We start from the raw sequence: 27,249 nt of genomic DNA on the forward strand, positions 1-27,249 counted from the left end.
TAACCCCAACTTCCTAGCCCCTACCAATCTCCTGACTTGGAAATGACACTTAATGGGGATTCTAAGACAAAAGGAAAAGGATTAAAAGAGGAATTCAGAAAAACATGGCAAGAGTTGAACAAACTGATGCAAAAAGGGCAGCTAGATAGAACAATGGATGAAGCACTATGCCTGGAGTTAGCAAAACCTGGTTTCAAATCTGGCCTCAACACTTCCTAATTGTGTAAGTCTGGGCAAATCATTTTTAACCTCAGCCCTTGCTGCTCTTCTGTTTTAGAAGTGATACTAAAACAGAAGGTATGGGTTTAAAAAACAAAAAACAAGCAGAAACCAGGGAACAATACACTTAAAGATGGCAACATGATAAATAGAAAGATCATTTTTAGTGACACTTGAACTCTGAGTAACAGAAAAAAACAAATTGAGACCTGTTCCTGGATAAAAGAACAGCAAAATATTCTTCCTTTCTTATAGCAAAGGTTGGACTGGTAAAAGAAAATATCATCAGCCAGGGTTTGTTTATATATATATATATATATATATATATTGCTTAATTGTTTTAATTTTTTTATTTTTAAATAAATGCTTACCTTCTGTCTTGGAATCAATACTATATACTGATTCCAAGGCAGAAGAGAGGTAAGGGCTAGGCAATGGAGTTAAGTGACTTGCCACGGGTCACATAGCTAGAAAGTATCTGAGGCCACATTTGATTCCAGGATATCTAGGCCTCATTCTCTATCCACTGAACCACCTGAATGCCCTTTTGCCATGAGGTAGTATTAAAGCTGGAAGGGAGAAACAACTGTGTTATAAAGATAAAAGATATCAACATTTTTTTTAATGAAGAGTATATGACCCCATTAGACTAAAATTTCTTTTTCCTTCAAATGGCACTGGTTTTCATTTTATCCTCATGAAAGTTCAATGAGGAAAATAATATCTTTCCTTTAGTTAACAGACGGGAAAGCAGAATGCATAATAAGGCCAAATAATTCAGCCTAAGTAATATATCCAAGACTGGGGTCATAGCTAAAATCTGGGTCTCAACTTCAACTTGAATGGACTGACTTAAGAAGTTTTCCCTGAAATCTTGGTGGAAAGGAGTTACGTGAGTAACCAAAAATTATTAGATCATTGAAATGTCCCTGGAGACAGAGCCCTTACAATGAAGTAACAGAGCTGACACAGATGACTCTGTGTTATATTATATAGGCTAGTAAATATTTATACCCCTGGAAACAGCTCTCAAGAGGAATAAGATTCAGAGAAATGGAACAAGGTGCATATTCTAAGGAGCATGTGTCTTTCTGAGCTCACACACTAGCTCTCCGTAGCATATGATCAGCACTATTGAATTGTCTACAAATTCACACCACAATCTCTCCTCCATCCCAGTCTCTGGAAGTCTGACATACCACAGACTGGGTGTTTGTATCAACACCTAAATTCTTTAGCTTAGGGAATGGTCAGGTGGTGACAGTGTTGCAGTTAGGAGTGTGAATAGTTCTGTCCCTGAAATAGAATCTTCACCACTGACCACCACTTCTACAAACTTTAGTGCCTCTCAGGAGCCCCTGAAATGCTAGCACTCTGGCCTGTCATCACTACACGGCAGCTTCTACCTGCCTGTGGCTTTTTATTATACTGCCTAAGAACCCAAAGAAATGTCCCTCTCCTGACCTATCATTAACATTTGCTTCCTTGGTAGGGTAGGGTAAGGGGAAGAAGGTGACAAGGAGGGAAAGATTCTATCATCCTGATTCAGGGTCAGCTATTTCCACAACTGAAAAGTCAGATGACATGAAATCAAACCTATGGGAATAAAGGGGAGTGGGGTAGGAAAGACTGGGTATGGTGGCACTTGCTGCTGAGGAGGCCATGGGTGTTAGATCCCTTGAGTTCAAGATTTATAACTTACAACAAGGGGAAAGTGATCAGAAGTGTATACCCAATATGGCACCTTTAGGATGATCCCTGGAAGTGGAAGAAAGAGTGACTTGGCCCATGCTGATCAGTATTGCAATCAGGTCTGGGATGGGAAGAAAGGAAGGAATGGAAAAAAGAATGGTGGGAGGGGCCTGTTTACTTAATGATCATAGCAAGCAGGTGTTAGAAAGGATCCTATTCTAAGTCCTTATAAATAGAAAATGAAAAAAGTGGAAATTGGGTTCAACATTACACACACAGGTAATTATGAAAATCAGATTGGTGTGCCATTATAAAAGGTCTCTACTTATGAATAAAGAGAAGGGGAAGGGCAGAGAAATCAAGCTAATGATAGCATATGTGGTAGTTAAGAGATTAAGGACTAGTCATGGTTTTGCTTGAAAGGAAAAAAGGTCACCTAGTTCTCTCTTCCCGTCTGCTTTCTAATCACCCAAAATGTGGTAGAACCAGGAAAGGAGAACAGCACTAAATTGATGGCCCAGCTTTTGTGTGATTAGATTGTGGGAAAAGAAGCAGAGGAGACTTTAATAAGGAGAAGGAAATTGTGAAGGGGAGGGGGGTTCAGACTTGAAGGAAAAAAAATCTGTAGGACCAGATTCTACTTCTGATTTCTGTGAGAAAAGACTGAAGAAAAGGTACAAGGGATCCAGAAGGATCAAGGGATAAGCCCCTGAATGGAGATTGATTCAAGGAAAAGAACTCAAGAAAAATAAAAATGATGAGGCAGTTAGCAAAATAAGTAAGAAATGAAGTAATTATTCAATCAGGTGAACTGGCCAAATAGTGGGTGAGCCTGAAAAATGGAAAGAAAGTAGCTTAGAGGCTCTAACACTGCTGTTATAACTAAGGAAGAGGAGCCAGATGTACCTAACTTAAGTTACTATGTAATCTTAAAAAGGTGAAACGGTCCTAATAGACCTTTTAGGAGATGGAATCTAAGAACAGATTTTTTTTTTTAAGGCTAAGAATCTAAATCAGTATGACTAGCAGAGTGAATTTTTCAGTTACTGTACAATATTTCTACTTCTGCTACTGCCAAGTTACTATCTGTGCTGCAAATATAAATTGATCGTTCTTCCTTCTGGAGAAGTTAAAAGAGTCAAAAAATGCTTTTCTGTCTTCCAAGTTGAGGGGGGACAATGAACTATTCCTGAAAGGAACAGAAGCAGGGCTTCTAAAAGGGAAAAAAAAGATCTTGGGTGTTAAAGGAAACCATTGACACTTGTCAAGAGAATGGTAAAATGCCACATACAGGAGAAAGGGAAGGAATTCTAATGGAGAAAAAATGGGAATTTTCTGGTGGCTACCCAGAGAACTCATTCACTAGCCAACTTGGATTTTTTTTTTATCATTTAAAAAAATTTTTATTTGGTCAATTTCAAACATTACTCTTTGATTACAAAAATCATATTCTGTTCCTCCTTTCCCTCCCTCCCCTATCTTTCCTGTTGCAACAGGAAATTCCACTGGGTATTACATGTGTCCTTGATCAGCACCTATTTCCATGCTGTTGATGTTTGCACTAGGATGTTCCTTTAGAGTCTACATCCCTAATCATATCCCCCTCAACTCATGTAATCAAGCACCAACTTAGATTTTTTAAAGTTATAGAAAGATAGAAAGAGCAGGTAATAGGATGAAGACAAAAGTCTGACAAAGTCCTGCAAATATGGTGTCAGAACATTGTGAACTTAGAATAAGCAGAGGATGGTAAGGTAAGCAAAGGATAAGAAAAAAAAATGTTTTTTAAGTTTGGTTTTAGAAAAGAAGGAATCAGGAGAAAGAGCACAATTTGAGAGGATGGGGTGATGGTAATTAACAATAGTAACAAAATGGGGTGATGGTAATTAACAATAGTAACAAAGGTAATTAACAATAAAAAAGGCAGAGCTATCCAATTTTTCACTCTGATTACCTGTTCAGCAGAATGGTCTTTGCAGTGGAAATGATAGAACAAAAATGGATCCCAGGGATTTGTTGGCCAATAAGGAAGGAGGCTGTAAGAGCATCTTATAGCCTTGATGAATTCAAATCACCTGGCCTAGATGAATTACATTCCTTGGTACTAAAAAAAATTGGTGGATATGACTACGAAACAATAGTTGGTGGATATTGGAAAGATCATAGAAAATAGGAAGTATCAACAGAACTGAAAAAGAACAAATGCCTTGGGTTTCAAAAAAGGGAAGTTCATAGAATTTGTAAACAATACGCTAATGAACTTGATTTCAATTCTGGGGAAATTTTTAGAAAGGAGAATAAGTACTAACATGGCTTCAGTAAAAACAGGTCGTGCCAAACTAATCCTGTTTCCTTTTTTGACAAGATTATCAAAGGAGATAGAGAATTTGTGAAGGTTTTATAGGAAAGTCTCTCCTGGTTTCAGCTAAAGTAATAATGAAACTCCTCCTCAGCCAGGAAGCGACTAGCAGAACTCACTTATCTATAACATGACTAGGCAGCTAGCAGATCCCTAGGTAACATAACTAGAAGCAATTGGAAAAGAGACTACCCTAAATGACCCTTTAAAGCCTCCATATGAATTGATACAGTAAGCTATTCTATAGTGTTTTTATCAGGAATTCCTCTTGCTGTTACATATGTTAGTTTATTTTTGCCACTATGCAATGGTTCTTGTTGTCCTGGTAATCTTATAATTTGATCCCTGGCTCTCTGGGGGCTACAGTTACACACACACACACACACACACACACACACACACAGAGTACATAAAGATAATGCTATGGAATTTATCAGAAAAGGTATTTGGCAAGAAGCATCTCATAGTATTCTTGTAAGAAAACATGGAAAACTGTGGAAAAAATATACAACTAGATAATACTCAAAATTGATTGACCAGACAGAATAGTGACTAACAATGTGCCATCAACTTGGCAAAAGATTTCTACTAGAGCCCAGGGATCTAGGCTTATCCTTGTCTATCTTGGATAAAAGCATAGATGATATGCTTATCAAATCTGCAGATGACACAAGCAGGAAATGATAATGATAGGGATCAGATCCAACAATAGCTCAACCGGCTAGATTGTTAGACTAGAATTGAACAGATCAAATTTCACACCCAAGTTGAAAAAACAAAACAAAACAAAACAACACAACCCTGCAGGTTCAAGATGGGAGGAGCATAGTTAGTTGGCAGTTTTAAGAAGGTCAGAGTTTTGCTGGACTGTAAACTTGATAAACTGATGATTTTTAGTATGATATAGCAGCCAAAAAAAAGCTAATTCACTGCTGTGTTGTACTAAAGGGAGCAAAGCTTCTGGGAACAAAGGAGTTGATAGTCCCTCTGTCCTCTGCCCTGCTCATTTGGAGTACTATATTCAATTCTACTCACCACAATTTAAGATCAGTGATGGCCAGGCATTGGTACTGCACCACTGCAATCCCAATTCCTACTACTGAGAAGACTGAGGCTGGTAGTTTGATTAAGATCAGGAGTTTTGAGCTGCAGGGTACTAAGTCAATTTGGTATCCATAATGACACCAATACAGTGAACTCCCCAAGGGTAGGGTGATAATTGCAAACTGGCCCAGATTAGAAACAGAGCAGATCAAAGCTCCTACAGTCTGTCAGCAGTGGGATCAGATTTGTGAATGGCCATTGCACTTCCATCCGGAGGCAAAGATAGACCCAATCTCAGAAAACCACAACAATATTTAGAATCTGAAGAGTATTCAGATGAGAGCAATGACTATGATGAAGAGCTTTAAGCCTATTTTACATAAGGGATAGTTGAAGTCACAGGGGATTTTCAGACTAGAAAAGAAAAAGGCTCAGGGTTTAATGATAGCTGTATTAAAGTACATAGAGAGTTATCAAGTAAAAGATGGATTGGGGGCAGTTATGTAGCACAGTGGACATAATGCCAGATATGGTGATAGGAGGTCCTGGGCTCAAATGTGATCCCAGATACTTCCTATCTATGTGACCCTGGGCAAGTCACTTAATCCTCAGGGCAGAGCCTTTGCCCTTCTGTCTTAAGAGTTGTTCCTAAGGCAGAAAGTAAGAATTAAAAAAAAAAAAAAAGAGGGATTAGAGTTGTTCTGTTCAGCCCCAGAAGGAAGAACCAGGAATAATGGGTAGAAGTCACAATGAAACAAATTTAGATTTGGAGTAAAGGAAAATTTCCTAATAATTCCAAAAAGGTAATGGGTTTCTCCTCAATGAAGGTCTTCTAGCAGAAGCTGAATGGCCACTTGACAGGTACACAATAATAGAGATTCCTTTTTGAGCATGGATCATTTAAAGATCACTAAGATCCCTTCTCTTTCTAAAATTCTGTGATTCTGTAAGGATCTCTTTCAATTATGTCCCCTCCCCAATTCCATCATCCCCATTCTACTTAAAAGGAGGAAGAATTCCTTAAGTGGTTACTTGGCATTTTCGAGAACTAGCCCAGCTCTACCTCAAACTGAGAATAGTTGAGTGGCACTCAAGACACTGCTGAGCTTCCTGAGCAATCAACAGCTCTCAGGATGACAAGAAAGGAGGGTTAGGTAGAAAGGTTAGCACCTATGCAAAGACAATTGTAATGCAGTAACAGCCACCGAAAATACTTTTTACCTAATATCAGGCTTATGGGCTAGTGAGTCCATACAATCAACCTTCACAAATCATAATTATCTCCTCAAATTTCCAGCCACTAGGTGCAGCCCCCAGTGGTTGCAGGAGTAGAAAAGCCATTACTACCTCCCAGCTCCACAGATGCACAACAGTAAAAGGTCAGAGCTGGCAGAGGATTCTGACTCTCCAATTCCAGTGTCCTTCACACTACATCATCCTCCATAGGCTATCCCAGTGATACCCTGGTACTAGTCAATTCTTCATAGTAAGCCATATCACAGGCAAAGTGGCCACTCCTTCTAATGAATTTTAACCTTAAGCTGGATATTTCCTGCTTTAAATTGGAACTTAAGGGTGAAATTTGCCAACCTAGTCCCAACCTGTTTGTATGCTACCATTAAAATCCTTGCTTTGTGGTGCCTGGTCAGAGGCTCTATAATGCAGAACAACAGAGCTAATGACTCGGGCAATACCAGTTGATGTGAATGGATACCCTAACTTTGTTGACACAACTCAAATACTGACACTAAACACTGCAAAGGGATGGATACTATAGAATTCATTTTGGAACAAAAATAGCAGTTAACATTTATATTTTCAAATACAAAGTACTTTGCATACATTATCACAATTGATCAGTCCAAGAAAAGGTAGTGTAATTATCTAGGAAAGGGAGAGATATGAGATAATCTAGGTAATATGAAAATAATGATAAACAAAAATCTATTTTTTAAGAAAAGAAATTTCTCTAAAGGGTCAAAGCCATCTCTTTCACATTAGTTAGGCCTAATCACAATTCAATTCAATGTGCTCTTATTAATCACCTGCTATGTTAAAGGTAATATCTTAAGGCACTGAGGATACAAAGACAAACTGATGAGTTCTGGTCCTCAAGGATCATCTATTACACAGTAAGGTCCAATCTGTTCTTGTGTCCACAATTCCCAAGGAATAGGGTGACAGTAGTAGCAGTAAGAATAAAGCTACAACTCAACTCTTTTGGTCTCTAGGGAAAAACTAAATTGTCAAGGGAACAGAGATTACTTGCTACTAAGGATACTACAACCTTCTGTGCTATGAGAAAACAGAGGGAGGTTTAGATCCTCCAGAACTGTCAATTTGGCACTCAACCAAATTCACTTGGAAAAATCACTTTCACAGCCTCCTTCCCTCAACCTGTTTCTCTGTCTAGAATGAAATAAAGAAGATGCAATCAAGAATATGAACAAAACTCAGGGTAAGCCAGTGCTATGGGCCTTGAAACCTAGAGACTTGGTTCCATCACCAATAGCCACTTCATGTTTTGACAGCATAGATCTATTTCTTGAATCATTCTTTCAGGAGGGAAAAAATGGAAACCTGCAATTTCCCTGGATGGCTACTGTCTAATTTTTCAAAGGCACAATACTTATGGCATGTTCATTTGATTAAGTCAGGTAATCACTTCAGTGGCTCTTTGACCTCTCACCTTCCTTCACTCCAAATGTCCTAATTATATTTCCCCAGGGAGAGTGGAAAGTGGTGGGAATGCTTGGATCTGGAGTTGGAGAGGAGGGAGAAAAGTCAGGTGCCCAAAACACAGGATCCCTGCAGAGAGAAGCTGCAGAGCCAGAGCTAACTCCACCCCTTTCAGGCTGACGTCTGACCTCGAAATAGATATGGAAGAACAAAATAGGATTCTTTCTCAGCACTAAATAACCTTGGAGGTAGGGAAGGAGAGGAAATATCTTAGTTTTCCTCTTAGATTAGAATGGCTTATTAACAATCTCCACCAGATTAAATTTTAAGAAATTACACTAACCAATCTATCAGTTCCCCATTAGGACACAGCAGAGATACTCTTTCAATGGGTTCAAACTATAGTTCTGCCGGAAATGATATTTTGAATTGTCTTCTTCCCCCTGCCCCAATCCACTTGGTTTGACTATAAAGCAGGTAGAAAGGGCAACAAAGGGGACAGAGGACAATGGACAATGAGGGTACCCATTAGCCTGAAGTAAATTACTTTGTCAACATTGTAAACATTGTCAAATGTTTACTGCTGGGATAATTCCTGCATCAGCATTGTCTCCCTCATGCCAGACAAGACGTTAAGATGACTTGTGAATTTTGGACTACTTTCTTCTCCTTTGGAATGGATTTACTGCACAAGGCAAAGCAAACCCCCGAACACTGCTTTATTCCTGGATATAACTCACTGGGTGATGCCTACTCATACTGGAGAAGCATCTCTGTGGGGGAAGGGGGGAATTGTTGCTCAGTTGTTTGCTTTGACATGTGCTAAGAATCTAGGGCTTAACTCTAACAAACTGAATAGGAAGGCATACAGGTTCATTTGTCTCAGTTTACTTATTTTCAAATAGAAATGGAAAAACTTACCAATCCTTTGCCTTCATGTAGTTTTATATCTACCCATCCCCAGAGAGTCATGTTATCTTATTGGTCAAAAGTTTTCATAGAGAAAGATTCTGTTACCAATAAACATTCAATCAATAAGCATTTATTAGGCACTTGCTATGTATTATGTCTCCTAATCCTTGTAGAGAGGAAGTTCTTCTTTATACATTAATTAAATCTACTTTGTTGTAATTTATTATTCTTCTATTCTACTGCACATTTGACTGACACACACAGAACATTTATACAGCATCACTCTATACAATATCCCTTTATGTATGGGAAGGGTTAATAAAAAGTGTCTTTCAATCCCATGCTTACACTAATTAACAAATTATGAACTTGCATCCAAATGCTCAGATGGGCTAAATGCTCACAACTTTGTCCAATGTATTTTCTTTTCTTTTTTAAAAAACTCTTACCTTCTGTCTTAATTTCAATTCTAAGGCAGAAGAGTGGCAAGAGATAGGCAACTGGGGTTAAGAGATATGCCCACAGTCACACAGCAGGTCTGACACTCTAGGCACTGTGCCACCTAGCTGCTCCTCCAATGTATTTTCCTATAATTTTGGACTCCTTTCTTTGATACTTACTCAATTGGCTAAACTCAATAAACATTTATTAGGTACTTACTCCTACTATGTACAAGCACTAAACAAAACACTATCCTTGGCCCAGTAGCTAATGCTGGCATATATTAATATAAGTATATGATGTATCCAGGGCTCAACATAGTACCTGGCATACAGTAAATGCTAACTGATTTAGTATAGTACTTCTTGACTTCAAATGCTTTTCATAGAGGCTATTCTCTTTTAATAACATATATTTCTGCTCCGTGGCCTAATGGAATAGCACTTCTGATTAGAAAAGACATAAACACTGCATTTGGGTCTTATTTGAAAACAAACTTTGTCTTTAATTTAATACCATGAGGACCCTGGGAACAGAGAAAAAAATTTAGTAATTTTTAAGTCCTTTGCCTCAGGAATAAATGGCAATACTTACTCAGATATAGAGCTAGAGTGGGTTTATGGGGTGGAAAAGCCAAGTTTAGTCTTGTGCCCAGAAATAAGATTTTCCAAAAACAAAAGCAAAAACAAACAAACAAAAACACTTTTTTTTCCAATTACAGGTAGTAACCATTTTTGACAATTGTTTTCTGACATTGTGATTCAGATTTGCTCTCTCCCTCCCTCTTGCTCCATTCCCTCCCAAGGTAGTAAATAGTCTGATAGAGGTACAGTGTTTTTAAGCAATATGTAGTCTTCATGACAGAAGACATGTCATAAGAAAAACTCAAGAAAGAAATAAAATAAAATATAAAAGTAAGTTTTGAATATAAGGATGACTCAGGTTTCAGTGTTTTAAGGATGTGTGTGTGTGTGTGTGTGTGTGTGTGTGTGTGTGTGTGTGTGTGTGTTCTAAGAACAAATCTGGAAAAGAGGGAAAATGATTTGTATTCTTGTAGAAAACAAGTGCAATAATATGACAAACATGGACACATGTATGGTATGATAATATATCTACAACCTATATCAGTGATGGTAAACCTATGGAATGGGTGCCAAAGAGGGCACACAAAGTGCTCTCTGTGGGAACACACAGCCCACCCCCCTCCCAGTTTATTACTAGAAGGGCAGAGGGACTCAGACTATTGGACTGAGCTGCTCCCCTCCCCCTCTCCACAGAACCTGACATAATTTTTTATCATCTGCCCTTCTGCCCAGCAGCCAATAGGAGCTCACAGGGGATAAGGTAGGTAGCTCACAGAGGGCAGAGCTGGAAGAGAGTAGAGAACTAGGGCCACTCCCCTCCCCCTCTTCACCTGCACTGAGGACATTCCTTACTTCACCCACCCAGCAGCCCAATGAGAGAAGTTCCTCCCCTCTCCTGTGTAGGGTAAGGGGAGAGGGTGGAGGGGGTGGGGTGTGCCCAGCACTCAGTTAGGGGGAGGAGCATAGCACTCAGTTTGGGGGGGTGGAGGCGAAGTTGGGGCCTGGCACTCCATCTCTAAAAGGTTTGCTATCACTCATCTATATCATATTTCCTGCCTTCTTGGGGAGGGAGTGGAGTGGGAGGGAGAGAAAGAATATGGATTGCAGAATGTCAGGAAACAACTAAAAATTGTATCAATGTAATCTGGAAAAAAATTTTTTTTTTTTTTTAAGAAAATAGGTACAAGTCAGATATCAGTATTAGTCTGGGAGACAGAAATCTTGGGTTTTACCCCTGATTGCCAGGCTTGTACAGTGGGGGAAGCTCAGGATAAGACTGAAAAGTAAAAAGGGTCCTGGAAAAACATGATACAGAAGGTTCCCAGCAGGGACAAACATTCCCCATAGAGAGAAATTTGGAGGCAGATCAACTAAAATGGTCTGTCCATGTGTGGTGGGTATATATAACAAACTTCATATTGCTTTCCTGGCTCTGCTATGCCTACACTATTATTTCTTAGTTGGACTATATAAGAGGTCACAATCCAAATCCTGTTTCGGCTTTTTCAACTATGAGTTAAACTTTGGTTATTTTATACCTTTGCCAGAAATATCCACTCCCCTTCCTCCTAAAAAAGCCATAGGTTCATCTCCCTTTTTATATAATAGATGTGTTCTGAAATTTTATGAGAATTAAGTTTTTCTAAAAGAATTATTTTAGATGCCCAAGGAAAACACCAATCTTTTTATAAAGCAAATAATTATTTTCTAACAACAAATAATCACCTAGTTTTTATTTTTTAAGTTTGGAATTCACCTACTCTGCTAGTGGAATGTCATCAAATTCAGAAGTGGCCAACCAACCCCACCAGAATGAGGCAAAAGTGGGTTAGCCTGCTTATGCAAAGGAAAGATCATACTGGGGTAATGGGCAGAGGAAGGAAGGAAGACAAAGTGGAAAGGTCCCTTATGATTCACTTTGTTCTCTGAGAAGAGTTAAGAAGAATGGAGGCTGAAGAAACAGTAATTTTTAAAGAAAGTAAAGAAAATCAGAGAGCATAATAGGGGAATAGAGAAATACAAGCCTTTCTCTAGACTGGCATATTAGGTATCAGCCATTTAAAGTTAGGACAAGTGTGCTTGATGGAAAGTAGTCTTGATGCCAGTCAGCAGAATCCATGTTTCTGAAACCTGTATTAAAAATAAAAACAATCCAGGACAGTAAGGTGGCACAATGGATGGAGTTGGGAGGACCTGGGTTCAAATCTAGCCTCAGGTACTTCTGGCTCTGTGACCCCGGGCAAGTTGCTTAACCCCAACTGTCTAACCATTATTGTTCTTCTGTCTTAAAAGTAATTAATACAGAATGTAAGGGTTTAAAAAATAAAATAAAAACAATTCTCTCAAATAGTTGGCCCACAAAGCTTGGGAAAACAGGTAGAAAGGGAAACACAGTTGCTCAAGATGGAGAACCAGTGGTAGACTACACAGTAGGTAGATGCACACTCCCTAGAGTGGTAGGGGTCTTGAGGCAGTACCTATTGCATATACAGCAAGAGGCATTGGAGGAATGAATGGTATGAGAGTAATTCACACATAATCACTGGGGCTCAGACTGAACCAACAACATCTGCTGATTGGACAAAGAGGCAAGTTCACAAAATTCCTTGGCAGGATCCTATAGAACAATTCCAATGCTGAGAATGAGAAATTTGGTAATCTGAACTTTATTTAGAAAAGGGAGGGGAAAAATTGGGGTGGAGGTAGGGGATAGGGGAGAAAATATTCCTGTCTCTGTTATTGAATTACCTGCCCCTGAAAAGGGAACCCTAGTTAAATGCTTCAAAGTCAATCACTTTAATCCAAGCTTTTATGAATGCTTGGAGCTGTGGCTTCCCCTCTTTGGATAGCAAGTGGGCATGTTGGTAGACTGCACGAAAACTTCTCATCCCTAAGATCCAGACTCATGGAAAGAGAAAGGTGTTCAGGGTTCAGCAAATCTGATGTCAAGCTACATCCTGGATCAGTACACCAGTCCAGATGCTTATAATGATATGCTTGAACCCTGTGGTTGGCAGGAAACAGAAAACCACCAGGGACTAAACAGCTGCCAAAAATAAAAACCCTCAGAGATTTCCAGCCATAGCACACAAAGTTTGACCATTTACAACTTCCATTTTCACTCTCCTTTTCTTCTACTAGGAAGAACTTTTCTGGACTCTGGGAAATGGGCACAAGCAAACTGACAGAAAAATGAACGGTACACGCATGGGAAGAAGGGGAAAAAATGAAGTGGTGACAGGCAATGCCAGATACATTAACTTTCCTGCTTCAGACCCTTTTAACAACGCCTTCCAGTTCAATCTAAAGCTTCCACCCAACACAAACTTTCTATTTAAGAAAAAATACTCAGGAAGTTGCTAGGTGGCTTAGCCAGGACTGGAGACAAAAGGTTCTGAGCTCAAATTTGGCCTCAGATACTTCCTACCTGTGTGACTCTGGGCAAGTAACTTAACCCTCATTTCCTAGCCCTTATTGTTCTTCTGCCTTGGAACCAATACCCAGTATTGATTATAAGACAGGAGGGAGGGAGGGAGGGAGGGAGGGAGGAAGGAAGGAAGGAAGGAAGGAAGGAAGGAAGGAAGGAAGGCAAAAAGGATATACTCAGGCTTGATCTCAGACTGTATACATTTTCATTTGAGTTTAATGTAAGTCAGGAGCTTGAAGAAAAATTCAAATTGATAACAATCCTACAACTCTGGAGTGAATAACTAGTCCTGATCAAGCACAAGGGATTTTGAAGATAAGAGTTGCCAGAAAATTCTCAATGATGAACCAATCAATACAAAATATAATTCCTATTTAATGGACTGTATTCCATAGAATAGTGAATATGGGGCCCAAGTTTCAAACTAAAGAGCTAGTCTCTCCTTCCCAAAGAAATAAATCCATCAGCTTTGGTAACACAGTGACGGCTACATCCTCTACCTTTAAGAAGTTTCCTGGCTAGCTCTATAGCTTAGCTTTCTTCATCCAACTTGGCCTCATTTCACTAATTTTCCATTTCTTATGAAATCACTACTATACTTTGCACACACCCTGAAAAACCTGTTGCTTGTCTCATTTCTCTTGACTGGTCCTGGAGGCCTCTAGGACCCCTTCTGCTCCTAAATTAGTAAGAATATTCAATTGAAGGCAGCTGTGACCCATTTATTAGCAGATGCCATAGCCCCAGGATACAGCGGCTGAGACAGTGAACACTGAGAGAAGCGTCCTCTGTAGCAGTGGCAAGGGAAGGCAAATGTCCTTGCAAGTCATGTTCCATTCCAAGTAGGACTGCACTGCCCAAAAAGACCATTTCATTATACAGAAGGCATAGGTTAGGCAAGGAAAGGAGAGAAAGAATCAATCATATGGATAAGTAAGCTATAGAGATTACTGAACTGATACCATCCTTAAGACCTGTCCTTAATGATGAAGTTCTACATCTAGGCAGCTAGAAGCTAGCCGCATTTCACCTTACTTAAAGAAACTTGGATTATAAGGTAAAGTGTGTCCTTAAGGGAAGGAAAAGAAAAATCTAAAATTAGGGCTGAGCACAAGCTTCTCTCCCCTAAAAAAAGGCTATTTTTCTTTCAAGGTACCATTTCTATAGAATATTTTATAAAAAGTGATTTGGATATTTTTATCTGTTATGAAAATCCCATAGAAGGCACTTTATTAGGTGTTTTTATGCCTACAAGGGAGGACCAGACTGGCAAAAGAAAAGGACTCATAGGTGGAAAAATCAGTGAAGAACCAAAAGGACCCCAAATTTAACATATCCATGAATTCTCTAGCTAAAGACAAACTTCCACACCTCCTCCACACCCCTACCCTCAAATTAAGACATCCCATTCCTTACTAGTTAAGGAAAAGCTATCCAGAAGAGAACCTCAGAGAAAGTACATACCCTGGATATAGGCAACACGTGGGCAAAGGCTATAACTGAGTACTGGAAGGCTAAATAAACTCTGTAATCTGAGTCCTATGTTTCCCAAGACCTCAGGACTGCCCTGCTTAGATCCAGAGCTCTAAGGAGCATGGCAAGCTAGGGGTGACCTTGTCACTTCTCAAAGAGAGCCAATAAATGCGCCCCACTCATTGCCTCCACTTTACAATCAGGTTTCCAACCAAGCTAAGCTCCGCTCTGCCATCTGTGCTCCCAGCTCTTCTTGGCTAGTACCTGCTGAGTCGCCTGTGATCTAGCAGCATCTGTTCACCTGTAAGTGTTGCATACCACATCTTTTCCAATGGTGATGGGATTGCTTGCAGTACCTAGAGACTCCCCACTTACCCCTATAGGTTCTTATAGGAGTTCTCTTTGACACTCCTCATGAGGAGGGGACAATATAGCCTGGATCCTAGGCAGGAGATGGACATGATGGAAAGGGAAACAATGGAGATATAAGAAAGGAGAATGGAATCACTTAGTACTGTCCTGGGTAAGAGCAAAATGACATCTGTCATACCATCAAAGTACTCGGGACAGACTGATAACTGAAGGAAACTTTTACAATGCTATAGCTTCAACGACATACACAGGCTTCTTCATGAACATAAAAGAAGGAAATGCTAAAATCTGACCTTTTTTATTTAATGAGACCCTATAGGAGACTCCTTAAACTCTTTCCCAAGTTTAGAGACAAAGTTGTCCATTTGGAAGGAGATGACATTCAATACGTAGTGGCAAGGACACAAGGAGTCAAGATTTTGAATCTGATCTTACTGATAAGTCACATTGGCAATAATTATGGGACCTAGACTGCTCTTGGTTCCAGCTGTGGCTGGCATTCTAGGATGCCCTTTAAAGTAGAAGCATTCAAATGACTCATGGACTCCTTTGGAATCACAGCATCCTTGTCTTGTGGCTACTCTAAGGAAGCATAATAGGGAGAAACTGACTCATATTAGATCCATTAGGAACCACAGATGTAAAAGACTAGCATATCACATATCAGTTCAGGAATCCCAAAGCACCTACAGTACCCTGAAAGCCTCTATTTTTAAAGCCGAAAGGTCAAATGATCTAAGCATTTAGCAGGTCTATGAGAAAAGAGTGAAGTTCCAGTCTATGGAAGTCAATGGCTTCTGTAGGACTGCAAAAATATTGAGAAAGCCACTAGAAGGTGCAGCCCTTCAAAAGCAAGCTACTTTTAGTTAACTGCAATCAAGAAGCTACACAGGCAGGTATCTGTCAAGAGAGGACCTTAATATTCCTAAATATGTTTATTCTGAGTGAGTCTTCAGTGTAGTTCCAGAAAATGCAGATACCATTTTTAGAGGGCTTTTTGGACATCACATTTATGTGATTTTTTGAGTCTTTGTCCTCCATAGAACATTTGTCCTAGAATTGCAATGTTAGCAAGGGTTGTTATTAGGCTTTGAAAAGATTTTTTTTTTAAAGGACATATCCAGAGGAGGCAAGAGTTTCTGGTTAAATTGGGGAGCAAGCGTTTACATAGAATATATGATTTGGAGGAGTGGTTAGCCATTTGGTTTGTACTGCTTTTCTGAAAACTAGACTATCCAAGACTCTTAAGGACCAGTAGGAGTTACTAGAAGAAATGTATTTCTCTGTCCTTGAAAGACCATAGATATGTGCATCATACCACCCTTGTCATATAATCAGAAGAAGCTATTTGATGTTATTGGACTTTCTGACAAAAGAGCTCCAAATACTTTACAAGCCCTGTTAGACATACCTGGTAAGAAGAGAAGCCAGAGTAAATACACACAGTCATAGATGTAATGCAGGAAAGTCATTGCCAAAGAAGATAACTAAAACCCTTGCTGACAAAAAGTAGCAAATTTTTGGAAGTTAGGCTTTTACACTTTCAACATCTTGGAAATTTCTTCCAAAATTATAAAGCAACTTCTGAAAATGAATAAAAGTTCAGCACCTTTGTTCAACTCATATAAGCTTTCTTAACACTGACTAGAAGGGAGGGGCGGAAGGGGGGTGTGGAATCATACCAAAATACTCAGGAGAAAATTTAAAATCTCCAAGAGAACCTAAGCACAGGGGAAAGCAGCAATCAAAATGTTTTCCTTCTTTCTGCCACCAACTTTCATTTCAAAAAACATTTTTTGCAGGCACCAATATCAATTATCCTCGTGAGTTATAGATGCAATATCTAGAAGATGAAGGCAGTAATTAATGAGTGTCTGCTTTCCTGAAAAGTTCTTTCTGTCTCAGTCAAAGAGTTATTGAGATTCAGTGAAGGAGCGTCCATCATGTGGAAGGTTAATAAGACTAAGCAAAGGAGCAATTTAATAAGGCAACAATATCATTTCTAAATAATTGACTAGGCAAGTAACATCAGTCAATACTCCTGGGGTTCAAAATCCTTCTTACATCTGGGTGGGTACAAAAAGAGATAATATGAGGGTGAAGGAAAGAAATAAGTAGTCTTCCCCCTGAACTAAAGCAAGGGAAAAAAACCCCCATCTAAGATGCTCTTGTTTCTTTGTTCCCGATATATTCTGATTTCAGTGATATGTTCCTAGATCTCTTTCTTAACAACTCTTCCCCATGTCTACACCAGTTAAGAGCTCCAGATGGCTTTGCAATAGGCCCTTACAGTTACTAATGCCTTTGCTAATTTTATCAATCAAGACGGCCGTTTTGTGAAATGCACTGCAGGATGTGTTTGGGATAATAGCATAACAGGGCCTCAGCTGTGCTGCTAACGTGGTAACTCTCCCTGCTGCTCTGTTGGGGTTAATCTGCCCACTCAGAATATCAGGAAGGGGGGTGGGGGGGGACATAAAAGGAAATATCAATTATTATCTTGGTACTAAATTCTCACCAGACCTGTAATGAATAGGTCAGAGCCATAATTCAAGTGAAAAACAAAATCCTAGCCCCAATTTGATGATAGAAAGGAGGAAAACCAGGTCATGTTACTGCTCCAGAAATGTAGATAGCAGGGGGCAGCTGGGTAGCTCAGTGGATTGAGAGCCAGGCCTAGAGATGGGAGGTCCTAGGTTCAAATCTGTCCTCAGACACTTCCTAGCTGTGTGACCCTGGGCAATACACAGTATTGACTCCAAGATGGAAGGTAAGGGTTAAAAAAAAAGAAAGAAATGCAGATAGCAAAAGAAGGTCTACCAACAGCCTATCAATATAATGATACTTTTAAATGTAGGATGGGGAATTGGAAAAGTAAAAAAAGAGACCTGATTATACTTGGGGCTCTTGTGTCTAGATTTAAATAGCAGAGCTTGCTTAATCCAGGGATATCTCTTTTGGTTCAGGGGGTTTTGAATCAAGTTGCCAATTCCTCTGGAGGCTCAGCTCTTTCCCTACCTTCTATACCAAATAAGTAGCCATATATCAAGTCTTCATGGAACCCAGCATATCTAAATCTATGTCACAGGCAGAGAGTATCAGGAAACAGCAAAGAATATTAATAGATGAGATGCTGCAAAAATTAAAGAGAAATATTTCTTAGTGTCATTCACAAAGAAGGCAGAGATAAATAACTGCCCCTGGTTTTGAATCTTATTAACAAAGCCCAGTTCATATACTTCTTTCTCACATCTTATGGTACAAAGCAATCATGGATAGCCTAAAGATTAATTGTAGATGTCAGAAAGGAAAAGAAAAGGTTTGGGAGATATGCGATCTGCTTAGAAAGCCTGTCTGATGATGATCAGGAAACAGGGTCAAGGATATGACAGATCACTCCAACCTCAAAACCCCAATATACACCTGTGATCTCTTGGATATCCATTACAATGGGGCATAATGCAATTTAAACATAAGTGCTTAGAAAATTCAATCCTTCAGCCTAAAGGTCCTTTGATAAGTAAATACTTTCCCAAAAACCATGAACCAAGTACACAGACCCTGGAGTTAGTTAACAAACTGTGCACTGATGAACCAATGAGTCTCTTGTCACCAAGATGCTTTGGAGCAATTATTTAACAGAACTCCAAAGCATTACTGAGTGACTATGAATGGTATAAGGTTGTGTGGACCTTGTTGTATAGGGAATTTTAACAGAAATTTAAGGCACTTCAAACCCTTGGGTAATCCCAAGACATCTCCCTGTTGCCTAAGGCAGAAGCATCAGCAAGAGCACTCACCAAGTAGATGCGGTAGGCATCAATACGTCTGATGGGGCCCCAACACACGTCTGTATCATTGTACTTGGTGCTGGCTCCCACATCACAGGAGTGATTGCCAGTGGCACTGCTGGTAAAAAGAACACAATGGCAGTCTTCTTTACCTCTTGGTGGATTTCACTACACAGGTTGGAGAGGACAGATCATGAATCCACCAATTAGAGTTTCTTCACCTCATTAACTGGTGGTGTGATAATTCTTTAGGAGACAAACTTCTTAATGAACACTGTATTTCTATAGCACCCTTCCCCAAGGATCCATAAATCTGTCATTAGTTCAGTCATTTTTATAATAAGAAAGAGGACATAGAATATGTCACCTTAAGACTGATGGGAAAAGGGAGGCCTAGACAGAGAATAATTGCAAAGGAGCTGTATTATAACTAATAATGGAATTCCTCAGAATGAACTACTTGGCCCTGTGCTTTCATCCTGTGGATCTTGAGTTAGTTCTGGGTTCATTGGCTGTGTAGCATATACCAGGCATGTTAGCATCCTGGAAGTATGATTGATATATTGATATTGTGTCTTATGCCAGATTCATGGCCATGTTAAGTATTGATTATTGCATTTCTAAATCTTCAGTTCTAAGGACAAGAGAATTCCTGAGCGGGAAGTTACCGACAGCAGTATCCTAGCTCACACCTTGTCAGACCACATTCCTTTACAAGGCGCATGTCAGATTAATCTCCACCTCTTTGATTTTGTTGTTATCAATTCAACCAGTGTTAAAACCTATGCCATGTTCTGTATTCATTAATCACCTCCCACTTGACATTCCTAGAATCTCCAATAAAAACTGGGGAACACGTGTGACTCTCCCTCTTACATCTCTGGATCATGCTCTTGATCCTCTTTGGATCTTCTGATTGCTCTAGATGCTCTTTCCTATCTTGTTCTTCCTGACCTCTCATTTCTCACTACGCTGTCGCCCCCATGCTTCCCATTAATCCATTGGCTCCCTTGCGCATGGGAAGTATTAAGGAGTTCTTGCTCCCCACATGTTTTCTTGTTCCTCATATTTCTCATTAATTCTCTGGCATCCTTGCCCATGGGAAGTATTCATGGAGATCGCAACTCCCCATGTGTTTTAACTTGTTGTCTCTGAGTCTTTATTCCGGCATTTCTCCCTCTATCTCTATTTTGTATTCACCTATTTTCCTCCAGTCTCCTTTCTCCTTCTCAGGTCTCCACCCACAACTTTATTATATAGTAACTGCAAGCAGTTCCTATAGGCTGGCAGAGAGTGGCTAAAAGAGAGATGGGAAAAAGGGGAGGCACTCACCAAGTCACCTGCATAAGTGATAAGGGCACAGCTGCAGCATAGATAGCTAGGTCCCCATAAAGGTAGATAATGATACAAAAATAGAACAAGTTGACTCCCACTGAAAGTGACAAAAAAAAAAGTTAATCAGCCAATAAGCCTGAGAATTTTATATATAAAGTTTTAAAACAGTTCAATCTTTAGCCTTTAAGTCAGAGAACTATGAGTCAGAGTCAGAAAAGATCTCAAAAGTCTTCTAGCCTAATCCTATATCTGAATAAGAATCCCCTCTACAACATCCCTGAAACCTTTTTACTTCTTTTTTTTTTTAAACCCTTACCTTCCGTCTTGGAGTCAATACTGTGTATTGGCTCCAAGGCAGAAGAGTGGTAAGGGCTAGGCAATGGGGGTCAAGTGACTTGCCCAGGGTCACACAGCTGGGAAGTGTCTGAGGCCAGATTTGAACCTAGGACCTCCCATCTCTAGGGCTAGCTCTTAATCCACTGAGCTACCCAGCTGCCCCCGAAACCTTTTTACTTCTAAAGGAAATTCTTCTCATGTTTCAAGTGTAGTACCAGAAAGGGAAAAGCTCCTGAAATGAAAAATACCATAAATTAAACCAAGTGCCTAGACCTTCTTTGTTTCATGTACTAATTTCTCAAAGTAAGATAGATGCTGGGTATCTGTCCTAGATCTAGTGACCTCACTAGAAAGGTAAGAGCTGCAAAATTAGGGGTAGTTCCCAAATCAGGAAAAGCCTTATATCAATTAGGGGTAAAAGGAGCTTGCTTAGGTAATTGGCTAGGAATTGGTGGAGTCTTTAAGATCAGGGTTAGCTACTTTAGGAAAAAAAGACAGTACCAACTACCAAAGTTAGAATTGCAATGTCTGAAAACTTTGTGGCAATTGCAGTCACAGGACACTGAGGGTGAGGGGTGGGGATAAAGAGAAGTTCTTTACTGTGGAATTCTGAAGTCAAAGAAAAACTAATAAGAAGACATTTATTCTTGTTCAATAAAAGCAGTTGGGGAGAAGGCACTTGACTCTCAAGAAATGCCTCACTCTAAAACTCATCTAAACATGGTTCAATCCAAATCAATTAATCAAGAAGTGGGGAGGAAAGAAGAAGAGGGAGGGGAAAAATAAATTCAGAAAAAAGATTATAGGTAATATTGGAGGAAAAGAATAGGAAGAGAGAAAACAATCCTACTTTTTATAAAAGCATTTGGGGGAAAAAAAGAAAAGGAAAAAAGCATTTGGGATTGCGAGTTTGGAAACTACAAAGTGAATATGTAGTGTCAGAACCCCACTGGCTTATCATTTCAGCAACCAAATATCTCAATTAGGGTCTAATACCAGGGTTAACCTTTTTTGTGTCAAGGAGCCTTCTGACAGTCTGGTGAAGCCTCTGAACTCCTCAGAATAATGGTTTTTAAATGCATAAAATACTTAAGATTAAAAGGAAATTAATTGTATTTAAGCAATTATCAAAATATTAATTTAAAAATAAACAAGTTCATAACCACCCAGTTAAGAATACCTGTTTCAAAGGAATAGAGCACAGTGTAATCAGAATTTTAAGAGCTGAAAGGAATCTCTAAAATCAGATAGTTAAACTCTTATATTTTATAAACTCTTATATCTTACAAATGAGAAAACTGAGACAAAGAGAAAGCCATGATGTCAATTAGAGCTAAGAGGTGAGAATTAGAACCCTAGTTTTCTGATTCCTAGGTTCTTTATATTTGTCCTACAGTGTAGTAGAAAGACCACTTGGGTGCCAGTGTGGAAACCTGGGTCCTACTGGTGGTCCCACAATTGTGTGACCTAGAACAAGTCAACTGGGATAAGGATTGTCTATCTATTTGTAGGAACCATTAGGAAGGAAGTACCATGAAGAAAATGAAGTTGTCACACTGAACAAGGCAAAGGCAAAAGATTCAGTAAAAACAAGAGATTATTGATTCATGACAGCATCATGAAACTTCATGAGTTAACCAAGTCCTAGCTGTCTAAATGAATTTGGGGGATAATTTTCAAATTCTTAAAAAATCTATTCTTTGGCAAGAATGGTTAAATTTGACAATTAAACATCAGCCTATTCTACAAGTGTTTTCATTAGCATTCCTAATTAGCATCTCAGACATCCCTGGATTTAACATTTACAAAGGTACATCTGGTCTAGGCACAAAGATCCCAGTCTCCCCTCACCCGTCTCCCCATCCTCATGGTTTCCAGCCATAAATGTATGACCTTTACCAGTAATGAGAATTTAGCAATTCTGTTTTATCCAGACTTTTGTATCTAAAAAATATTCCTATGAATTGGCCAACTGTATTGTTCCTCCTGTCTGCTACTGATACTTGCCAGGTGTTCAATGGGTAATGATTTTTCCTAATAAAATAACTCAAGCTGGACCACCAGCATGAGCACTCTTCCTAATCTTCATTCTGGCTCCTCACCTTTCTGTAATTTCTACTGCTTCACATCAGTTGCTCCTCCCCAGTCAAAAAACCCTATCTGGGCCTTGTGAATTTTAGATTTATTCCACTCTGCTTAGTCTTTAGAATTTTTGCAACCAGGAATGTATACACCACTTAAGGATTAAGTATGGGAGAGGAAGGTCTATGACCCTCATGTGCTAGCAAGTGACAAATCAAAACAACTGACTGACCCCCTAGGCCATCCAAAGCCAAGTTTAAGCCACCATTAATATATGTAAGACACAGAAGTAACATAAAGAACTGCCTTTATATTTCAGTCACTTTCTGTGAGAGGGAGTTGGTGGTGAAACTTGACCATGGAAGAGCTTGACCATGAGACCTCAGACTGCTTCCCTTAAACTATCATGTGGTGAGTGCAAGGCTTACTCCCCTTTCCTTGGCTTTTCTAGAGGTACAAGCCTCTGGAGAGGCCCATCTCTTGGGGCTCCCCTTTCCTTGGCTAGATTTAATCCTCTGCCCCTTCCCCCTCTTGGCTGGAGCCTCTGAACTCCTACCTGGTATCTCTCTCTTTTTTCCTCTCTTTCTTTCTTCCTTGATATCTTCACTCTATTGTAGATAAACTACCATAAATTCCATTCTGGCTTGAGTAATTCATTGGGATTTAGTAATTAAATCCCTGGCAACCAACTAAAAATATATTCAGTCCAACCATAAGTTTTACCCCCAACATCCTGATAGAGTAGTAGCACTATTAATAAATATTTATTAAGGGAGGGGGGGAGGGAGTATAAAAAGGGAGGGAAGGAGAGGGGGGAGAGGAAGGGTGCATAAAAAGGGAGGGGCTAGAAAGGGAAGCATCTCAAGGGAGGGGACTAGGGGGACTGACCTAAAGTTAATCACTGGTTCCAAAGGAGATAGCTAAAGAAGAAAGGTCAGAACTAGGGGAAGATATCAAAATGCCAGCGAATCCACAAATGACAATCATAACTTTGAATGTGAATGGGATGAACTCACTCATAAAATGTAGACAAATAGCAGATTGGATTAGAACCCAAAACCCTACCATTTGTTGTCTTCAAGAAACACATATGAGGCAGGTTGACACTCACAAGGTTAGAATTAAAGGTTGGAGTAAGACCTTTTGGGCTTCAACTGATAGAAAGAAGGCAGGAGTTGCAATCATGATATCTGACAAAGCCAAAGCAAAAATAGACCTGATCAAAAGGGATAGGGAAGGTAAATATATTCTGTTAAAAGGGAGTACAGACAATGAGGAAATATCACTAATCAACATGTATGCACCAAATGGTATAGCATCCAAATTTTTAATAGAGAAACTAGGAGAATTGAAGGAGGAAATAGACAGTAAAACCATATTAGTGGGAGACTTGAACCAACCACTATCAAATTTAGATAAATCAAACCAAAAAATAAATAAGAAAGAGGTAAAAGAGGTGAATGAAATCTTAGAAAAATTAGAGTTAATAGATATATGGAGAAAAATAAATAGGGACAAAAAGGAATATACCTTCTTTTCAGCACCACATGGCACATTCACAAAAATAGATCATACACTAGGTCACAGAAACATGGCACTCAAATGCAGAAAAGCAGAAATAATAAATGCAGCCTTTTCAGATCACAAGGCAATAAAAATATTGATCGGTAAGGGTACATGGAGAGCCAAATTAAAAATTAATTGGAAATTAAATAATATGATACTCCAAAATCGGATAGTTAGAGAAGAAATCATAGAAACAATTAATAATTTCGTTGAAGAAAATGACAACGGCGAGACATCCTTTCAAACCTTATGGGATGCAGCCAAGGCAGTACTTAGAGGAAAATTCATATCCCTGAGAGCATATATTAACAAATTAGGGAGGACAGAGATCAAGGAATTGGAAATGCAAATAAAAAAAATTGAGAACGAACAAATTAAAAACCCCCAGAAGAAAACCAAACTAGAGATCCTAAAAATTAAGGGAGAAATTAATAAAATCAAAAGTGAAAGAACTATTGAGCTAATAAACAAGACTAGAAGCTGGTACTTTGAAAATAAATATTTATTAAGCCCATACTAAGGGACAGCTAGGTGGCTTAGTGGACAGAGTCAGGCCTGAAGATAGGAGGTTCTAGGTTCAAATCTGGCCTCAGATACTTCCTAGTTGTGTGACCCTGGGCAAGTCACTCGACCCCCATTGCCTAGCCCTTACCACTCTTCTGCCTTGAAATCGGTATTTAGCATTGATTCTAAGATGGAAGGTAAGAATTAAAAAAAAAAAAAAAGCACAGACTATGGACCAGGAACTGTGCTAAGCTACCTCATAGGATAATAAATAATTGTAAGGAGGAAAAAGCTCTGGAAAATATGGCATCAAATGCCACATGAGAACATAAAGTATTTATTTATATTCTCAAAGGAGCAACTTCAAGCTGTTCTATCCAGATGATTTTTGAGCATTTTCAATACTACCCTTTTTACCCTGTTGGCTTCTCTAAAGAGAACAGAAATAAAATAAATAAAGGAAGGACAGTTCCTTTAGACTAGCATCTTCTGGATTCCCAATGAAGAGTCTAGGGCACACTAGTTCTGGAGTGACTATTTGAAGTCAGCACCACATTCCATGACTGGAGAGGTAATGAATAATGGTCAGGAATGCATGACTCTTGAAAGGCATTAGAAGGGCAACAGTTTCTGCTTTCAGAACATAGGCCTTTTCCTGATATAACAAAGGTAGACAAACATTTCAAACCCACAAGGTTCCTTTTGTCTCCTGGTCATTAAGTTCTGAGGCAACAAGTACAGCCTATGCTCTCAGTTTGATTTTTTTACTCAGATGCCAGTACTCGATGGGAGAAAAACTCTCTCCCTCTACCCCACCCACCAATGCACTTGAGCATCAACTCTGTTTATAAACTGCTACCAAAAAGGGGAGATCAATAATTTCATAATATGACATAAAACAAAAAGATCAATAACTTCCAGTTAAAAGGCCAAATGATGGATAACCCTAGAATTTCTGATAAGAAATGGATATGGATCTTCCTAAAGCCTAATGTTATTTTACTGAGAGGCATACCCTCTTAAGAAAAATATAGAGGTGCTACCTAGGAATTATAAACTATAATAAAAAGGAAGGAAGGTTCTCCCTAGTATCTAAAGATTATACCTATTGATAATCTAGTTTATCCATACATCATGAAAAATAGACTAGTTCATAAAAATAAGCACTTGGCATTTGGGCACTTGAAGTTCAATAAAGGCAAGACTTAAAAAATAAAAACTAAGAAATAAATTTATGAGATGCTTAACGTTTTCTGCTTGTTTTTATTTAAAGGAAAATGAGAGGGATTTTGGGGGCAAATGGTCTGAGATAGAGAATGGGAGAAAAAGTAGTTTGGTTTTTTTTTAAACCTTTACCTTCTGTCTTGGAATCAATATTGTGTATTGGTTCCAAGGCAGAAGAATGGTAAGGGCTAGGCAATGGGGGTTAAGTGACTTGCCCAGGGCACACAGCTGGGAAGTGTCTGAGACCAAATTTGAACCCAGGACCTCCCGACTCTAGGCCTAGCTCTCAATCTATTGACCTACCCAGTTGCCTCCAGAACTAGTAAGTCTAAGGAAATAAAAGCACAAAGAAGTGTGGACTAGATAGAACTATTCAGTGCTTAATGATCTTGAAAAAATATTTATATGTGGACTTCCAATAAAGTAAAGACCTAGGTCCTACTAAGCTGGAAGCTGAAATTACAGGCCTTATGATGACCTCTCTAGTGAAGTGTGAAAAAGACTTATCATCAGGCTAGCTACAGGATGACAAATTTTGATCAAAAGCAATTTTCTATGGCAATCTACTAAGTTACAGGGTCTATGATCTGCACTGGTGGAAGAAGTAGCCAAAGAGATGAAATCAGAGATCCTAGAAGAATCATTTGTGAGATCTGATCCTCCACATGCCTCTACTGTGGCCAACCAGACCACACTCCCAATGAAGGACAGAAAGCATCATCTTTAGAAAAGGAACATCTAAACAGTAGTTCAGAAGCATAGTTCCATATGCCTAACCTAATTCCAACCAGACAAAGGAATTTCAAGACTACTGTCTCTGAACAGTAAAAGAAAACTAACTTCTGGAAAGTGGCAGAAAATCTTTTAGGTATAATATAGAGACTATCACATAATCTTTAAAGGAAGAGGGGAATCAGAGAAATTTAGACCAAAATGATATTCCTTTGCAGGCACAAAATACTGCTTCTGGATTGTCCTGGGACTGAGTTACACTTAGTATCATCAAACTTAAGCCAAGTTACTCTTAGAGCAGAATGAGAGAAGTTATGAAGACCTAGATCTTTAATTGCTTTCCCTGTAGCAAGCCTAGTTGCAATGATCAAAAGGTATTTGGGTTCTTAGCACCCTCTGCTGGGCAAATATGCTTCTACTGCAATAGAATGGATTGGACCACAGCCATCAAGCCAGTGGCTACAAACTTCTTAGGTA

The 27,249-nt window shown here is 39.2% G+C and overlaps 1 protein-coding gene across 8 annotated transcripts in view; it reads right to left on the reverse strand.

The window, feature by feature from the left end:
- The window catches only part of TMEM104 (transmembrane protein 104), an 86,497-nt gene that overhangs the window by 44,927 nt on the left and 14,321 nt on the right, over positions 1–27,249 (reverse strand). For 3 of the 8 annotated variants that reach the window (XM_007482685.2, XM_001369714.4, XM_007482684.2), the window contains exons 7-8: positions 20,326–20,425; positions 19,003–19,111 (exon numbers count right to left, since the gene is read on the reverse strand). The exons of 2 other annotated variants lie outside the window; for them this stretch is intronic. In XM_007482685.2, the coding sequence (XP_007482747.1) occupies positions 19,003–19,111; positions 20,326–20,425 (209 nt within the window). The remainder of the gene's footprint in view (positions 1–19,002; positions 19,112–20,325; positions 20,426–27,249) is intronic. 3 more of the 8 variants (XM_056817196.1, XM_007482686.2, XM_056817197.1) reach the window with 1 other exon arrangement.

The sequence above is a fragment of the Monodelphis domestica genome, chromosome 2 (assembly GCF_027887165.1).
Source record: "Monodelphis domestica isolate mMonDom1 chromosome 2, mMonDom1.pri, whole genome shotgun sequence".
Lineage (NCBI taxonomy): Eukaryota > Metazoa > Chordata > Mammalia > Didelphimorphia > Didelphidae > Monodelphis > Monodelphis domestica.